At 36.2% G+C, this 19,396-nt stretch overlaps 2 protein-coding genes across 2 annotated transcripts; one reads left to right on the top strand and one right to left on the bottom strand.

The window, feature by feature from the left end:
- The first annotated feature begins 6,295 nt into the window (after positions 1-6,295).
- On the top strand, positions 6,296-9,847 carry LOC144450216 (uncharacterized). Its single transcript, XM_078140807.1, has 2 exons — positions 6,296-6,486; positions 7,467-9,847. Exons 1-2 carry the CDS (start codon positions 6,411-6,413, stop codon positions 9,488-9,490), a joined length of 2,100 nt encoding a protein of 699 aa, XP_077996933.1. The 5' UTR covers positions 6,296-6,410; the 3' UTR covers positions 9,491-9,847.
- Positions 9,848-13,653: 3,806 nt separating this feature from the next.
- Positions 13,654-17,728, bottom strand: LOC144450049 (glutamine synthetase-like). The gene is made up of 7 exons (XM_078140615.1): positions 17,546-17,728; positions 16,870-17,031; positions 16,245-16,391; positions 15,477-15,604; positions 14,855-15,054; positions 14,171-14,351; positions 13,654-13,806 (listed from the first exon to the last, which is right to left on the bottom strand). The coding sequence occupies exons 1-7, from the start codon at positions 17,712-17,714 to the stop codon at positions 13,654-13,656; spliced, it is 1,140 nt and encodes a 379-aa protein (XP_077996741.1). The 5' UTR covers positions 17,715-17,728.
- Positions 17,729-19,396: the final 1,668 nt, after the last annotated feature.

Here is a 19,396-nt window from a genome sequence, read left to right as displayed (position 1 = left end):
GGGTCTATTATGTTTTTTAAAATCTTGAAAGAAATTGTTTCAAATTTATCATTTTCAACTTACACAGCGCTCATTATTTTTGTTACTATACTCTATATGGTGTACATTTATAATGAATTTGTTAACTTTTACCAAGACCTAAAACATGCAACATTTAAAGTAATTGGAAACAGTGACCTGTTTGTTGGTGACAATGCCAATTTTGTGGTAGATTTAAAGAATTATAGCAAAGAGCACAGAAAGGTCTTTTTCAAGACGGTAAAGAGTCATAAGGCTATATTATTCAAAAATGTTCCCCTGAAAGAAGACTATGTGTTTTATGATTATATTTCAAAATCTTTTTTCACGTATTTGTGCAATGAAATTAGACCAGTTTTGAAGAGAGCTGGTTTTACATTACTAATGCTATTAGTTCCTTCTTCCGCGATGCTAATTTATGCAGTGTTAGGTTTAAAATTCGGATGGTATGACTTGTCAGCTTTTATATCGTTTCTTGTGATATCCGCCAGTGTAATACCACGTATTCATCATCTCCATCATAAGTTGCGTTTACCGAAAGAAAACAACCCAGAAGAAAGACGCCTCGAAGATAAGATTCTTCATTTTACCAAGAAATATATGGAAAGGGTGAATAATGGGAACCATGAAGTAAATAGTGGTATGATAAATGATGACGTGGAGGTTCATACTGGAGATCAGTTGGATAATGAACCTGAAGAGACCACTCCTGATACAATCATTTGGTTCGAGGATGATAGAGAGAACATTACTATGACAGTTTATCGAGAAAGTTCTATTTAAGACACGCGATTATGTCATGCATGAGTTTATCAATATTCGGCGAAGAGACTTTTCTCCTGGTGAGTGGGGAGGAGGAAAGGTCACAGTTTGGAAGGGTCAGCGTTCGAGGACGCTCAGTAGAACTAACTCATAAATAATTAATAAGGTAGTCATAACAAAGCTGGTTTATTACACCAGCAAAGAGAATGCGCAGTTTAAATTGATTTTGAAAAACCCCGACAACACCAGCTTTTTCAAATCATTAGTTTATTACATGGCACCTTGTAGGGAAAAGATATTTTTGAAAAGAAGAACAAAAAAAAAATGAAAAATGAAAAAAAAGTGAACATTCCAAAAAAAAATTGTAAATAGATATGGCCAATTCCAAGTCCCTGTGCTTATAGCAGACTCATCCCCACTTAGACATTTCAAATAATTCAGTTGCAAATGATATGATGTAAAAATTTTTGCACTTTCCTTTATCACATTAAAATACCATTGTAATATATCATTTTGACATTAGCTGTTGTTTCTTGAATATTGCTGAGTGTAATATTTCTTGGTCAGGTCCTGCTTTCAGACGGTGTACAGGACGCCATTTTGACCTCAACATTCAGTGTTCAACCATTGAATAATGTATTTATTTTATCTCCCATGATGCAATAGGCCATAGCAAAGATACCCTATAAATGCACGAGATCAAGTTGATATTTCTCTGAAATCGCACATAATTACAGGTGATGCAAAATCCTGAAATGACTCTCCGGAACCCATGTTTTATGAAAATGTGTCTATTTCCTGGAGTGTTGATCCCTTTTAAAGTGTACTTACACAGTAGATGGTACGTATACCTAATATATACAGATGTCAGAAACATTCTACTTGTACTAAAATAACCCTGGAGGCTTTGGTGATAGTAAACTGTGATAATAATACAGATAGAAGTAATGCCGTCAAAACCTAACAACGATACTGTTGTACAACTGACGACATCAGACCGTTAACAAACAGATCCTATTACAAACTGGGAAAGTAAACAATTGAATTGGATTAATAACACTTGGCACAGCATGTTGGAAGTACAGATTCTTGTATTATGTTCCATTAGTTGATAAGAACAGTTTTATGGCCACTTTACATAATAGTTCACTTTCACAAACAAATTTCCAGTTCCCTGGCATTTCATGGGTACACATAAATCAAACCAGTTGTAGTACCAGTCTCTCATGTTCCAACATGCTGAGCTAAGTGTTATTAATCCAATTTATTTGTTTATGTTCCCTGCTGTTTGTAACAGGTTTCATTCGTCAACGGTCTGATGTCGGCAGTTGTACAATATGACCAGGGCACAACATCTGTTCATTATCAATTCTAAATTCTAAACAGGTCAAGAATGTGGGTAATCCCCTGCCCATACTTAACCCCAGCGAACAAATAAATTACATTGTTATTCATCGTGAAATTTCAACTGGGACTTTCCATGACTCGCATGTCACGTGACAAAGCTCGTCTATATATGACGTCATAACTAAAATAGTCACCCGGGCCAAACATGATGCAACACAAAGTAGGCCGTCCACATTATGACTTACAAGTATAGTCGGTCACTCGCAATTTTAATGATGCCAGTTTTCTTTGTGGCCGTACTTTGCTGCCAATGTATACACAATGACGTCATCGGAACAGTCGAGAAAGTAGTTGTTGAACTTAGAACTCTAATTGTCCATAAAAACACACACATAGCCATATCTATTTGTATGGCGTCTACTGCTGGGAAGATTCACTTTTGTTACCCGGGCACGTACAGAAACTAAGTCCCGATAACGTCATTCCTTTCATAGCTCCTGGTAAATAGTATTGCGGACCAACATAGCGTGATCATGAGTAGAACACATTAATCATTTTGTCTTTGCCTGTACACAGTGACAGTAAGGCAAATGAAAGCAATAGTTCCGGGTCCGGACATTTTGTCTAAAGTGGTGTGATGACGCGATTTTTAGCACAACTTAACTGATAAGGTCCAGTAGTGCTATAGGCATGGCAAAGTGTCTGTCTGTCTGTCTGTCTGTCTGTCTGTCTGTCTGTCTGTCTGTCTGTCTATATGTCTGTCTGTCTGTCTGTCCGTCCGTCCGTCCGTCCGCCTGTCAGTCTGTCTCTGCGTGTATGTGTGTGTGTGTGTGTGTGTGTGTGTGTGTGTGTGTGTGTGTGTGTGTGTGTGTGTAAACAACTCAAAGTAGAAAAACACAAGACCGATTGCCATGATATTTGGTGGGTATATATATTACCTTGGTTGTCTAGTTGGGAAATTGTTCAATCAAAATGTTCTTAACTACAACCGGTGTGTGACTTGGGTAAAAAATGTGATTTTTGGTCAAAAAACTTAAACTCCAAAACTACTCAGCAGATCGATCTGAAATTTGGTTGGAACGTTCTTAGAGGTGTTTAGATTTAGAATTGTTCATGACATGATGATCCCTTCGGTGATATGCAAATTAGGTATAAAAATGTGTCTTTTTGGTCAAACATCTTTAAATCCAAAACTACTGAGCACATTGGGCTGAAATTTGGTTGGGACGTTCTTCAGGGTATTTATATTAAGAATTGGTTCATGACATGATCCCATCAGTGGTATGCAAATTAGGACTAAAAATGTGTGTTTTGGTAAAAAATGTCTAATTCGAAAATTATTGAGCAGATTTTTTTTCTCAACAGGCTTATCACTCAGTCTACTATTTATTGCAGTCACTATTCTTTTCATTTAGTAGTCAGTGTTCTTTTCGTTTAGTGCTTTTAGAGTGAATGTGTATGTGGGGTAGCTGCCATTTGCTTGTTCATGACTGGCTCTACAGTTGTATTTACTGAAGTAGGGAGGGAGTCATTTTGTGTTTCTGCACCGGATTTGCAGACTGCATGGGCTGGACGAACACAAACAAAAAAGACCGACGCGAGGGTATTTAAATGATGCGCGCGCTGATCAGAAACAGTTTTGTTTTTGGCTTAAAAAGTGTCCTCGACACAAATATTCTACCAGGCTTGTTAATGTGAAAGAAGTGGTTGTGGAAACAAGCAAAGAAACGTACGAAAGAATGAACGAATTAACAGCAAGTCAGCCAGCCAGTCTGAATCCCTCTACGGCAGGATTAGGAAAATATCACAACGTCTCTGATTGTCAGATAGCAACCTCGCAAGCAGGTATCTGAGCGGACATTGTCGTTTATTGCCGAAATTCGGGACATTTAATAACACAAATAATCCAAAGTTTAATTCTGACTTTAAACGATATGTTATCATTTCTATGCAATTAAGGGTAGAGTGTAGTCCATGCAACATCTTTATATGTGAACTTATCTTTAGTTTGGAGACGACCGCACAATGTCACACGAGCTCAATAAGCGAACTTCGTTCGTTTAGGGGAGGGTGTCTAGTGTCAATACAATTTCTAAACTTTATTTTCACACTCCTAACCAAATTTCGAAAGCTTTCACGCTTTCAATGGCAACAGCTTCTGTAATTTACAACTGAGATGTTGATAAGTTGATAAGAATTACTTCTAATGTGATGTACAGTTCTGCGTTTCCAGTAGTATGTTGATATGGTCACCATCACCTGGGTGAACAGGTTCATAAGGTTAGCACTTCATATTTACCATCATGTTTGTTTACGTAGCATAGACCATAGTGGTGAGACGGCTACAATTTTCATCATAGTTTACATAATATATAAACGTGTGATGTCGTACTTGTGAATATTCGTGGGGGTAGGGGGTGGGGGTGGGTGGGTGGTTGTCCTAAGCAATACTATACTAATTACTACGGCTAGACAGACTTGGCCAATCAGAGGCCTTGATTTCAGTTGGTTATATGGATCCATAACCAACTCTTTCTTATATTAGGGATGTGACCTATATTACGCTCAGCACTCAATTTGCATGCAACAAATTACGCAAAATTTAAAAAAAGATCCGTTTGAGCCAATCACGCCATAGTATAAGTAAGATAGACAACTCGTTCGGTAGGGTTACTAGTATTTGCCAAAAAACTTGAACTTGAACCCTCCCGAACTCGTTGACTATCTGTTACTTAACGATGTTCGTTTATTGAGCTTATGTGACATTGTGCGACGACTTTATTGAGTCTGTAGTAATTCTTTGGCGACTGTCATTGCTACATTGTATACCTATTTGTCAAAACAAATACTGACATCATTTCTCCACTCATGATCTATTTACCAAACACAGCAACCTTGTGGAGACTGGATGCATGAGAGTGATACACTGTAACTTACTTGTTTCATAAGTATTGATACATGTCTAAATTATTTTCAATGACGGTTCCACCAAGTACATTCAATTTCAAAATACCGTGCGGCTGTTCTGTTTGGCAGAAACCAACACGAAACAGTATATGCCACACGTCAATAGCAAGATCACATTTTTTGCTACATTTAGTCTAAATGAAATAAATTATCTAAACTGTATTGCATCTCCATGCAGACATTCGGGCGCCTGTTGTTTTTTTTAAATTTTTTTTTATATATTTATTTTTAGCATCAATCACCCAATGACGGACGCGTAAATATCATTTGCGGTGTTCATTTGATGTCTGTATATGGTGGCATGTGCATATGTGTACTTCATTTCGCTCAGACAAATTAAAAGAAACTGTACTCATTCAATTTTGCTATCTTAAAGAGTAGCATGTCCATTTTCTTATTGGTTCTTGCATGGTTGTAGGAAACAGAAAAACTGCATGATATTTTGAAATTGACTGTTGTACACTCAACGGGAAAACAATACGATTGGTGTTGCGTAGACAAGACTTTCAATATATATATATAACTCCTATTCTGGTTGTACTATCTTAGTTGGACTATTGGTGGCGCTACAATCTTCGTGAAACTCCGCAGCCTTGGCAACTTCGTGGTGCAATTACCTGGGGTCAGAGGTCATGTTTGGATTACCGATGACTTGCTGAAGGTCATAAAAACAGCCAGACTTATTCACCAATCTGCTTCAGAAATCATTGATATGGTAGAAAGTAAGATTATTTTCTTCATAAACACGGTTTAACTGTACTTGTATGGCGGGAGAATTATAAAGAAACGTCAAAATGGTCTCAATCTAGATCTGCGTGTTTCCGTACATGCCAGTTGTGTCCTGTGTGGTCATTGAACCTAAGTATAGGAAAACTTTCAGTGTTTAATACAATTGTAATCCAAACACAATAGTCGACAATTTGACCTAGTATATGAAGTTTATTTTTTAACCGATCGACTGTTATATTAGACTTTACTGTATTGTCTGCGATAATAATAGTTGCAAACAAACATTTACAAGATGAACATGTTTTGTGGTCTGTGTATTTCAGCTTTATCAATTCCAGATCAATATAATCTGACGACGTAATGTCTCTTCACTCTCATTTTAGAATCATGGTGTTTGTGACCTGAAATTATATTCTTAAAATAAAGTTTTACCCACAATTTGTTCAACTGCGTGACCTCGTTTCACTAACGAGGCGTTCATAATCATTCTCCCCTATAACGCGTACGTATCAATGGCTGCACTTTCACAATAGTCCTAGACATGTGACGTCACTGTGGTCTGATGTGGCAGGTACGTCAGACATTTTATGCCACACATACATGTTCCGTATCTTGGTGAAGACGGCGACTACTTGCAATCCATGATTCCGAGTCATTATATAGGTAAGTTTATGTTCCTCTGTCTGTTAACTCACGAAGCATAAGAACGGTACCATCGATTGCTGATCGACTCACGTTTTCACCAATGTGACAGATGAACATGCTTGCCTAGTTGCTCGTTTTGACATTGAACAGCGATATTACAATGGTTAAATGGCAACCTGAATGGGACTAGTCCGGTATCGCAAATAGTGATCCCTAAACCACCAAACTACTGCTTGTGAGTACAGCACAGGGACTTGTAATTGGTCATATTTGTTTCCAAATAGTTGTTTTTTGTTTATTTTCTTTCTTTACAAAAAATAGTTTTTTGTTTGTTTAGTTTTTTTGCTCGTTAAAAATGTCTTTTCCCGACAAGGTGCCATGTAATAAAGTGATGATTTGAAAACCTTGTATTTTTTTTCTAAATCAATTTTTATTTGTTCTTTTGTTGGTTTTGATAAACCAGCTTTACTGTATATACTATGACTACCTTATTAATTATTTATGAGTTAGTTCTAATGAGCGCCCTCAACCGTTGAACCGTCCCACATAGAGGAAAGATCACTACATCATGGGACAAGGAAGGATCTTAATGAATGCCTCTGTTATGGTTACATAGAGATATTCAGTCTAGTTAGGGGAGAACCATTTGATTTCGGGGGGGGGGGTGATTTGGGGAAACAATTGTCAGCAGGTGAATGAGACAAAAATTGACCCCGTAATTGCTTGAGAAAAAAATGTTTCAACAGACAGAATTAAAAAAAAAAATTGTTGCGCTTTGCTACAAAATAGGTAGCCGAGAAAAGAAATTTGCATTGCTTCTGCATATGGAAAATTTGATGCGGGACTGACAATAAAAAAAATTGCTGTCACAGATCACAGTGATGGGAAAAAAACAATTGCTGCCATACCCACTCCCCCCCCCCAAAAAAAAAAAAAATCAAATGGTTCTCCCCTTATCTTGCAATTAAAATGAATAGTTAATGTTTGTCTTTTTTCAGAAGTCAAGTCAAGTTCCATATCAACGTATACTACAGGATCAATCATGACAACAGTATTCAAGGTCTTTGCAATATGCATTGCGGCTTGTTTTCAGAACACTGCTTGCAATGAAGTACCCCTGAACCAGAACTACAACTCGAACATCCAAGTTGAAGGTAACGCCATTAACTACACCTGTCACTACCAATCGTCCACTGTAAATGTCGCATTATATTCAGAAAAAGAGTTGGACATTTTGAGAAGAGAATTTGGTCACATATTCAAAAGGAAACCAAAGGTGGTCACATTTGCTCTCGATGTGCCATTTTATAACGGAACAAACCCATTATTAAGTCATTGGAACAATGAATTAATAGACCACCAGCATTTGATTTGGACATACGATTGGCAAGGTGCAACTATGGCTGCCGCCATATCCAGTGTCGACTTATTTGGCATTTTACAGAAGCGAGTTAGTTCGATGGTTATAAAATTTACGAAGACGACAACGATTGGAAATATTTCTCGACTTCCATACATGTGTCGATTTGATCTAAGCATGCAGATAATCAAAAATGTTATAGATTCTATTGTTTATGATGAGATACGAACATATACCCTCTGCCTTGGGATTCTTGGACAAATAAGAAATGATAGCGTGTGTGAGGTGAAATTTAATGAAAAATGTCACAAATTTGATTCTGTCGGAATCCAAAACCTTCCAGTTAACTTTGAACCAATTGAGACAAAGAGATGGATAATCCCTATAATTAATGTCGTGTTCTTTTGTTTTTTGCCGATAATTTTTGAATTGAAACTCTTGCAGTTATTTACATTGAAACCAGACAGCGTTACGTATATAACTGATGAAAACATTGTGATAAAGACCACTGTACGTAGAGATAAATTCGTTTATAGTGGAATTAATATCCCCACCAAGGCTTCGCCATTTTGGTCAATCGTCGTAAGAGTATTGTGCGTATGTTTGGACCGTGACGTCAACATCTGGTTTTGTGTGGTATGGTATATTATTATCTGTGTGCTCGCATACAGTATTTATTTTGCACAGATATATATAATATACCAACTGCTTACTCATACTCTGAATCTGGAGATAAACTACATCGAGTTTCAGGTTGGAGCTGTGACGAAGACATGGAATTACGACAAATTTGAGATTTTCATGCTTAAGCCCTTGGAAGAAGAATTCTACAATTTCAGCATATCGTTACTTATTTTCGTTGTCCTGTGTTATATTAAAACCTTACTTATTTATTGTAAGCGATATCGAGGATTTGATTCTAAGTTACATTTTGTATGTATATGCTATAAATACTACGTTACTGGAATGACAATAATATTCGTAGAATGTGAAATCTTTATATTGGCAGGTTATGCTACTATATTGAGACCAATAGTAATATCATTAGTTCTCAGCATAGACACTGTACATCCTTATCTCGTCATCGCACTTGTTGTTATTCTATATGTAAGCTATATTCACCACAAGTTAATATATCCATATGAAGACTTCCAGCAGACAGTTTTTAGATGTCTTAACAAGCTTGTTGAGGATAATCCGGAGGAGTGGAGGGATGTCACAATAAATGGACAGTACGAGAGTGCTTTATCGACTAGTGATAAGAAGTTTCACAACGACGGAAAAGATTTGGAACATATTCTATTCATACAAAACGTCGAAGTTAAATCTGAACGTTCAAGTGTAAAAATGGACTGTATACAACTAAGTATGTTCAACTATATGATCAAAACCCTCAAACCAGCCAAAGGATTTAAATATCGTTCTTGGGAATGTTTAATCTTACTGGTCATACCTTTTGGCCTAATACCTGTTTTGGTTGTACCCAGTGTCGGTTTAACAGTAGGTGCCTCCGTCTTGGTGATTGGTGCTAGTATCTCCCCACGTATCAAAAAGCTGTGCTGCCGACGTCCCCTAAAGACAGACTATATTGAAGAAAGGAACATAACTAGAATGTTACTTCAATATCGAAAGACACATCGTAGGTGTCAGGACGAGATGTAATTAACGTTCAGATGCTTGTTGGTAATCTACTAAACGACTCCTGCTTGAATGGTAGCTGAGTGCTGAGAAAGTGCTGAGTGGGCGTCTAGTCTGCGGATACCATCGGATACAATCGGATACCATCGGAGCACACACAAAACCCCCACAAAATGCAGCATTATAGCAGAAACCCTTAACTGATGAACTACACACAGAAACCAGAGAGTAGTTGTCTGTCTTCAGTACTCTATTGCAATAGTATGGCTGTATTGTTCTTGAGTAATGATATAATATATTGAAACTTCAACGGCAGTATATAACAAACAATAAAGTGACGTACCGTGTGTCATTATAAATGCGCTGTAAAATATGGCAAGTGTCTGTGGTAAACAACCTTGTTCCTAATAGAATAAATAATTAATTAAGTATGTGGTCTGTGATATCTCATTACTTATATAATCTTGTCAAAATATATAATTGTTAACATTTTCATTTTGTGGTTTGAGTATATATTTTATCAACTTAGTTGTTGGCTAATTCCTGTAAGATTTACAGGACTGTAACAGCTTTTTCAAAATGATTTTACCTGGTAATGTATTCGTCATTCATGTGTAGAAACTGCATTGTCTACGGTAATGTCATAATATGATTTTGAGGCACACAGAGCCGATTTCAAGTCTTACGGACAAAAACAAACATTAATATAGAAGGCGACGTGAAAATGTAAAGTCAGAGGGATTCAATTTTACTCACCAGTCTGTTCCTGACATCCTGGAGAAGCCAAACTAGACTAATATCTCTTCATATACCGCGACGTACAGTGCCAACTACATGTGCTCCCACCCAAACAAAACCTCACAATGAGAAAATTTAAGGAAACACGTGTTCCACAAATGTCAGGTGGTTGAAAGGAATTGGCCAATCACTGGCCAGTTGCTCACAATGACTTGCTAATTTGTGAACGCATCCTTAAACCCGATTGGCCAATTTGAGACCACACACAGGTGTGTTTGAATCGCAATCTTCCAAACACTTTCAGTAGGATTTAGATTTTTGGGTTGGGTTATTTAGCTGTTTTTAATTATATGGGCATAGGTATCTTATCTTTAATGATAAATATTTAAACATTTTATTGGTGTGAAGGTAGTGTAATCAGGCTATAGTTTAGATATTGCACCAATCCCGTGTTCCACTGCGCTATGTACTATGTTGATGCAATATCTAAATTATATGACTACTCTCATTCATTAAGCATACAATATATAAATTAAACGACTCCTGCTATTCATTAACCATGCAATATCTAAATTATACGACTCCTCTCATTCATTAACCATGCAATATCTGAATTAAACGACTCCTCTCATTCATTAACCATGCAATATCTAAATTATAAGACTACTCTCATTCATTAACCATGCAATATCTAAATTAAACGACTCCTGCTATTCATTAACCATGCAATATCTAAATTATACGACTTTAGATATTGCATGGTTAATGAATGAGAGGAGTCGTATAATTTAGATATTACATGGTTAATGAATGAGAGGAGTCGTATAATTTAGATATTACATGGTTAATGAATGAGAGGAGTCGTATAATTTAGATATTGCATGGTTAATGAATGAGAGGAGTCGTATAATTTAGATATTGCATGGTTAATGAATGATTTTTAGAATGAATGAATTACGACTCCTCTCTTTCATGAATGAAATTTAGATATTGCACGTGTTCCACAAATGTCAGGTGGTTGAAAGGAATTGGCCAATCACTGGCCAGTTGCTCACAATGACTTGCTAATTTGTGAACGCATCCTTAAACCCGATTGGCCAATTTGAGACCACACACAGGTGTGTTTGAATCGCAATCTTCCAAACACTTTCAGTAGGATTTAGATTTTTGGGTTGGGTTATTTAGCTGTTTTTAATTATATGGGCATAGGTATCTTATCTTTAATGATAAATATTTAAACATTTTATTGGTGTGAAGGTAGTGTAATCAGGCTATAGTTTAGATATTGCACCAATCCTGTGTTCCACTGCGCTATGTACTATGTTGATGCAATATCTAAATTATATGACTACTCTCATTCATTAACCATGCAATATCTAAATTATAAGACTCCTCTCATTCATTAACCATGCAATATCTAAATTATACGACTCCTCTCATTCATTAACCATGCAATATCTAAATTATAAGACTCCTCTCATTCATTAACCATGCAATATCTAAATTATAAGACTCCTCTCATTCATTAACCATGCAATATCTAAATTAAACGACTCCTCTCATTCATTAACCATGCAATATCTAAATTATAAGACTCCTCTCATTCATTAACCATGCAATATCTAAATTATACGACTCCTCTCATTCATTAACCATGCAATATCTAAATTATAAGACTCCTCTCATTCATTAACCATGCAATATCTAAATTATACGACTCCTCTCATTCATTAACCATGCAATATCTAAATTATAAGACTCCTCTCATTCATTAACCATGCAATATCTAAATTAAACGACTCCTCTCATTCATTAACCATGCAATATCTAAATTATAAGACTCCTCTCATTCATTAACCATGCAATATCTAAATTATACGACTCCTCTCATTCATTAACCATGCAATATCTAAATTATAAGACTCCTCTCATTCATTAACCATGCAATATCTAAATTATACGACTCCTCTCATTCATTAACCATGCAATATCTAAATTATACGACTCCTCCTATTCATTAACCATGCAATATCTAAATTATAAGACTCCTCTCATTCATTAACCATGCAATATCTAAATTATACGACTCCTCCTATTCATTAACCATGCAATATCTAAATTATACGACTCCTCCTATTCATTAACCATGCAATATCTAAATTATAAGACTACTCTCATTTCTCACAGTTTTGGACCGGAATCGCCAAAACTATGCGTAGTCTCAAATGCACAGCAAACATGAAAACTAAAAACGCACCAAACATTAATTTACTCAAAATTAATTTGGAAACTTTATTGATAAACAAAATAAGACTTAGTAAATGTTTTTTCTGTTTTTCCTACAATTTTGGCAATTACACATAACTGACACAATACACGCCACATAACGTTTATAAAATATACTTTTACCATGACAACATAAATTGGTTTCTTCACGATACTTCAACATCAAACTGCCATATAAACTTTCGGAAAGAAAAGACCAAAAATTTACAATTCAGAAATTTAAAATATTTCTATTACACCAATGTTTATATTTATATGGAGACATTTTCGTGCTATCTAGTTCAAAACGATTTTGGTAATTTATGTATCATAATTGGAAATTAACATTTGCTAGTAGCATTTCTATGAACTACAAACATTGATGGATATGAGGCCAATGAATATTAAGCATCTCATTAACATCTCATTAACATAAACAATGAATACCACAATGCTCATTAACATATTTTACATACATAACAATACTTGGACATAATGTTACATCAAGATGAAAGTAACATTCTGCATCGATCACAAGTGATGAAAGAGGGAAATCATAATTTACATCAATCTACATATATTAACATATATGAATATTAAATAGCCAACATCTTGAATAATGTATACCGTGCACAGATTTAAGACAAAAATGTTTTTTCTACATTCATTAAGCCACTGACATGAGACATGAAACCCCCCAAAAATCATTAACATAAACTTAATTAACATAAACAAATCATAATTAGCCACACATCTTGCTTTATGTAGACATTGCAAGATACAAGGCACACAATTGTTTCTGAACGTTGTTGTCATGAAATATTGAAACCCAGCAATTATCATTAACATAATCTTAATTAACATAAATGCATATTAATTAGCTGTAATTCTTGTTTTATGTATGGAGTGCAAGATACAAGGCGAACAAATGTTTCTGATTTGTCATGAAATATTGAAACCCAGCAATCCCATTAACATAAACTTAATTAACATAAATGCATATTAATTAGCTGTAATTCGTGTTTTATGTACGTAGTGAAAGATGCAAGGTGACTAAGCACGTCTGCAAGTTATATATCAAAATCCAACAATTCTCATTAACATATACTTAATTAGCATAAATGAATATTAATCATCCACATGTCTAGTATAATGTGAGAAGAATTGTCTCCAGTTCTTGAATTCTACTCTACATCTTCATCTTCATTGTTGGGTTCTGTGTCATCTTCCCATTCTTCTAGGATGGTGGTTCTTATCATAGCTTCGGTTACACGGTATGGGTCACAGTTGGATGCGGGGCGACGATCTTCAAAGTAACCCTTACCGTCCTCGCCACACTGTCGATAAATTGTCCAGGAAATGTAAATTAACAAGTTTACATCATAATAACATATACTAAAGGTACTTAGTAGTATTTGGTACATCCAGTTTCAAGGTTAATGGGGAAAGAGAGAGAGAGAGAGAGAGAGAGAGAGAGAGAGAGAGAGAGAGAGAGAGAGAGAGAGAGAGAGAGAGAGAGAGAGAACACTGGATCTTGAGAACATTTCTATCAAGTGATCAATAACTCTTATCAAACACATAATTATGCAAATTACAACATTAATATGTAATCCTTCTCCAAATTGAATGAGATCTACGGTCTACCTTAGAGAGAACTCTGGATCTTGAGAACATTTCTATCAAGTAATCAATAACTCTTACCTGGCGTGGGATTCTGATGCTTGCACCTCGGTTGGCAATACCGGCAGAGAAGTCTGAAATATGTGATGTTTCGTGAAGACCTGTGAGACGACGGGCATTGTCTTTGCCATCATTAGGATCATATAACCTGATATGTCTCATGTGACACTTTGATAACTTAGCAATGGCTTCCTCCATGTGTCTGAAACAAAATCAAATTTTAGAAATCAGAGTTTATTCAAATATGATTCCCTTCATTCTGACATGTAAAATGCAACTAACCTAAGTGGCCTTAGGTCATCAGTACCATGTAAAATGCAACTAACCTAAGTGACCTTAGGTCATCAGTACCATGTAAAATGCAACTAACCTAAGTGGCCTAATCTGCAAACATATATAAACACGATAAAATGAACAATTCATCAGCTCAGTAGATCAAATGATTTACATAATTTATAATGCACAAGGAGTTTAAAGGTTTTTAGCATTGAGCTTTGATCTGTCTTGTTCAACTATCCTCATCAGAATGACAAGTTCCACAGTGACAACTGATCACAGAAAAGTACCGTCTCACCATTTCTTAGATACAAAACCACACACAATATTAATTTGACTAGTTACCATGGAAATGCTTTCCGTATCAATCTGGTAAAAACTTGGGCATTCGTTCTTCTTATACACCAGAATTTGAGGGAAATTACTTACTTAATTCCACCATCTTCTCTCATTGCCTCAGTACTGTAGTTAGTATGACAACCAGCTCCATTCCAGTCACCTGGCATTGGTTTAGGATCAAGTGATGCTACAACACCGAAATCTTCACACACTCTATGGAGCAAAAACCTAGCCATCCATAGATGATCTCCCATCTCAATTCCCTCACAAGGACCGACTTGGAATTCCCACTGTAGGTGGAAAACAAGGACAGGATTAGACAATGCCATGGAAGGGAAATCCAGATAATGTTTCCATGGAAATAAACAATTTTATAAATTCGAAATTACTTGCCATGAAAGCACTGCATTGCAACTCTTCGCTCAATAAATATTTATGTTAGTACATTTGTTTCTGTGTCTATTGTAAAGGGGATTGAAACCTAATAAATTCACAACGTTTAATAAAAAAAATTGAATACTAAATGAGATAAAATGCGTTAGTTTAATTGACTCACTTATCAGAATGAAGTTGCAATCGATCCGAACTTAATAGGCGGAAGTGACATATCAGACTTATTACGCAACTTCCTTCAAATGTATTGCAATTACCATAACAATACAAGCAGTTGACAATACGTTTGACAGTAGATTGTAGAGTGTGGGTTTCTTACCTGAGCAGGCATAACTTCTGCATTAGTTCCACTAATTGTAACACCAGCATAAAGACATGCTCTGTAATGAGCTTCCAGAATATCACGACCATAGACGTTGTCTGCTCCAACAGCACAGTAGTATGGACCTAGAGGAATCAAACAACAAACAAACTACAGTCAAACATGAGTATTCACTTCATGGACAAGACATCCATTGCAGTTATCACTGTATGGAGGCGAAATTCTGCACAAGGTGGGTGTGGTTATGTACTCTATACAGAGGTGAGTATAGAATACTCATTAGGAATGGAGAGTAACAACTTTGAACATGCAAAATTAATTTCTAAAATAATTTGAGCATTGTTGCAAAAGTTGTCATTCTGCAGCCCCATACAGGGGACATACAAGGTGTCCTTAGGAAAATCCTGACACATGTATTACAGTAAAAGAGTATAAGGTTATGTGCATTGATGCAAAGAAGTCACGTTATCATGCTGTAAAGAGGGACGTCTTTACGACAATGGTGACGTAACACTTTTCCGGGGGGGGGGGGGTTATCAAATGGAATACAAGGATCTCAGAATTGCCACAAAGAGGCATTCTACCACACCGAAAAGTATGTAAATTTAGACTTGTATAATGCTATGAAAATAATCACACACACACACATATATATATATATATATATAGGTTGTCTGATGATCGCACAATGCGTGAAACTCCGAGTTACAACCAAGAAAGAGTTCCAGCACTACCAAAACTATATATTATGATATTGCTTCATACCTTGTGGACCAGGGTATCCACCCTTAGGCCAACCGAATGGATGTCCATCTTGACTTAAGAGTGTATATTCTTGTTCCATACCAAACCAAGGGTGTTCTGCCTTAGCTCTATCCATGACTTTTTTACACGACAGACGATGGTTGGTTTCTATAGACAAAAAAAAATACAAAAAATGACATAAGTAAGAAATGACAAAATCACATGTTTAAAAATGTTTATGGTTTGAATTCATCGGAATGGCTAATAAAATGTGTATCACTTTACAAAAAAATACACCCATTGTAGAACTTCGAAGAGAACCGGGTTGGTGTAGCGTTTCAGGCATGGTACACACTATTTTTGACTATGAATAACAATGTTACCAAATTTACCTAAATTTGCATATTCAAATTACAATTTATGTATAAATGTGCTAATTTGACGATGCCAGTCTGTTTTTCGTTTGATGTCTGGATACTTTTCATCTCCTTTCTAACTCTAAGCGCCACTGAACATTGTTTTCTTTGGATATTGGCGCCATATAAATTTATTAGATAGATAAATAGATAAATACTTCATGTTAACTTATGTAAAACACCCCCCTCCAATAATTTATGCCCGGTCCCTTAGGTAAAGGTGTTCATACCTGCTGGTCTTTTGTCGTACTTATAGGTCTCACAGAGTACTAGTTTGTTAGGTTTCAATCTGAAGGGATCGTCAAACATAGCTATTGGATGAATATACATGTCACTGTTGCTTCCTTCAGCTTGTCCTGTACTTGAACCATCGAAATTCCAAATAGGTAGTTCTGGAAAATATAATAGCACTTTATTACTACCGTGGAAATCATATTATCGGCAAAACTACTATAGATACTAAGTGAAAGTAAATCGTTGGATGGGGTAGATTATTACAGAAAAGTGGGTGAATGATGAGTAGTGATCGTTTTGGCAATATGGTTATCATTCAACCTCGTTCAATGATTTACACTGTTTTCAATCAAAACTGTGTAAATCGTTGAACGAGGTTGAATTGAATGAAACACCCAATGTCCAATTATGTGATGAGGCACAGACCTTCCTTGTCTGTGGTAGAGGTTCAGTGTGCGCACATGGTATGCGAGGTAATTGCTAATAATAATAATAATAATAATAATAATAATAATAATAATAATAATAATATTAAAAGTGAGAGAATTGATAAACATGGTACTAAGGAGATTTCCTGGCGTTTCAAAGCTAATTTTGATAGATTACAATGAATGAAAAGACATCATGGTAAAGAGTAAATTAAATTTGACAATGAAAAGGGGTTTTATTTACCTTCTGGGGCCTTCGGTTCAAAATCCACAGTCCTCGTCTTGCATCTAAGTCCTTCTCCACTGCCATCAATCCATATATACATACACTGAACTCTGCCACCTTGTGGTAGTTGCAGATACCGACTAAGTACTTCTTTGTTTGTATACGCTGGATGTGACGGGGAAGCCATTTTGGTGTTCGTGGATTACTGCTGAAATCGTAAACAAATGAGCACTTATTAGTCAATAAACATACACTCCAAAACACAAAATAATAAAATGCGAATGCAAGTACAAATATTAATATGAATACGTAATTAGAGGACATTCAAATCGTTTATTGTCATTCACTATTGCTCAGACATGCAGATATGCTAATTATATGCAAATTAATAAATGAGACACTCCCAATTATTTATGAACTCTGACATGTGCAGGGCATTCAACTTGCGTTTCGTCACTTTGTCCTTGTGGACAATTAGTTTGAATATTCATTAAGGAAGTAAATATGTAAAAATAACAAGGGTATTGTCTGGTATGGACATATGTAACAATACCATTGTCATTTATCATATTATTGTGTTAATACACATTTTACAAACACGTGCATCTATACACTTATGAGTGACAGGAATCATTATATACAACCATAGACAATAGAATGTCTATACTAGTATTATATAGCTAAGACAGGAAGTCTTCACATAAATGAATATGTAAATGCGAGAATGGTACTACTACATTTAAATTATATAAGACCAATCACATACAAGGAAGCTTATCCGTGGACCAATGAAAAGGCATACCATACAGTAACATAATCGCGGACCACCAATCAAAATTGATCATTTGTCAGGTTGAAATGGGGATAAAAGTAATGTCAGTGTTCTCCCTATAGAAAAAACACTGTTCTTGCTACACGGACCACCACATGTTGTAGGTTTCTGCCTTGCTGTGGACTACTGGGGTTGTTCTACCAACTGCAGAGAAAGCTCGATGCTAACACCGTCTTTGCCACTTAGGTTGCTATACTTGGCAGGTTATGTTGTGGGTTTATACATACACTTCAACGGTTCTACCCAATATAAAGAAACCATGGTATCCGCGCTACCCAGGCCACCCTGCTTTGCAGCTTTCTCGCGTGCTTCAGAAACGTTTCCATTTCTCTATTTTAGAAATAGTTTGTATTTAGGAGGAGTATACAACAGATTCCATTAAAAGTAAAAAAAAAATTGTTGGATGAGATAGTCCACCTACCCAGCCCAAACCTACTTGTCTGTGTCGGATGAGAAAATAGTTCAACCCCCACCCCAAACTAAAGATTTGCGGATCAGAAATTCTAAGGTTCTGTTATTCTATATGTCGCCCATGATGAAAGGCAATGCTAAACTACAACGTAGAGTGACGCCCAACGAAAAGACGAAACTGAATAATGGCGGGTAAAGAACACCAACTACATCTTCGTTGTGCCATAGACAATAGAGATGAATATTGCATAACCATAGACAATATTATTGTTATGCAAGGACGCCACGTGTTGTGGTTGTGAAAGGAAAGTGTCGGTGGTTCACGTGACACCGAGCTGATCACAGCGTGAGTGTACACACAGCGCAGAGATGATGATAGAGACATATCTCAGTGGTTAGTCGGGATCACACAGGGGAGACGTGTCATTGGTTCACGTGTTTACGAACTGATCACTGCACCTTACGTACAGCGCATGGCGAGTGACAACGTCCTTGGTCCACGGGGTGGGTGAGGCATTGTTAGAGAACGGCGAGCTTTCTAAAAATTATATTCAATACAATTTCAATTTTACAGTATAAAGAAAATTTCGTCAAAACACGAAAAGTGGATATTTCAGACCACGTGT

Source organism: Glandiceps talaboti, chromosome 19, assembly GCF_964340395.1.
Source record: "Glandiceps talaboti chromosome 19, keGlaTala1.1, whole genome shotgun sequence".
Lineage (NCBI taxonomy): Eukaryota > Metazoa > Hemichordata > Enteropneusta > Spengelidae > Glandiceps > Glandiceps talaboti.
The sequence above is the reverse complement of the archived record's forward strand: the minus strand, read 5'-3'. Positions and strand labels throughout refer to the sequence as shown.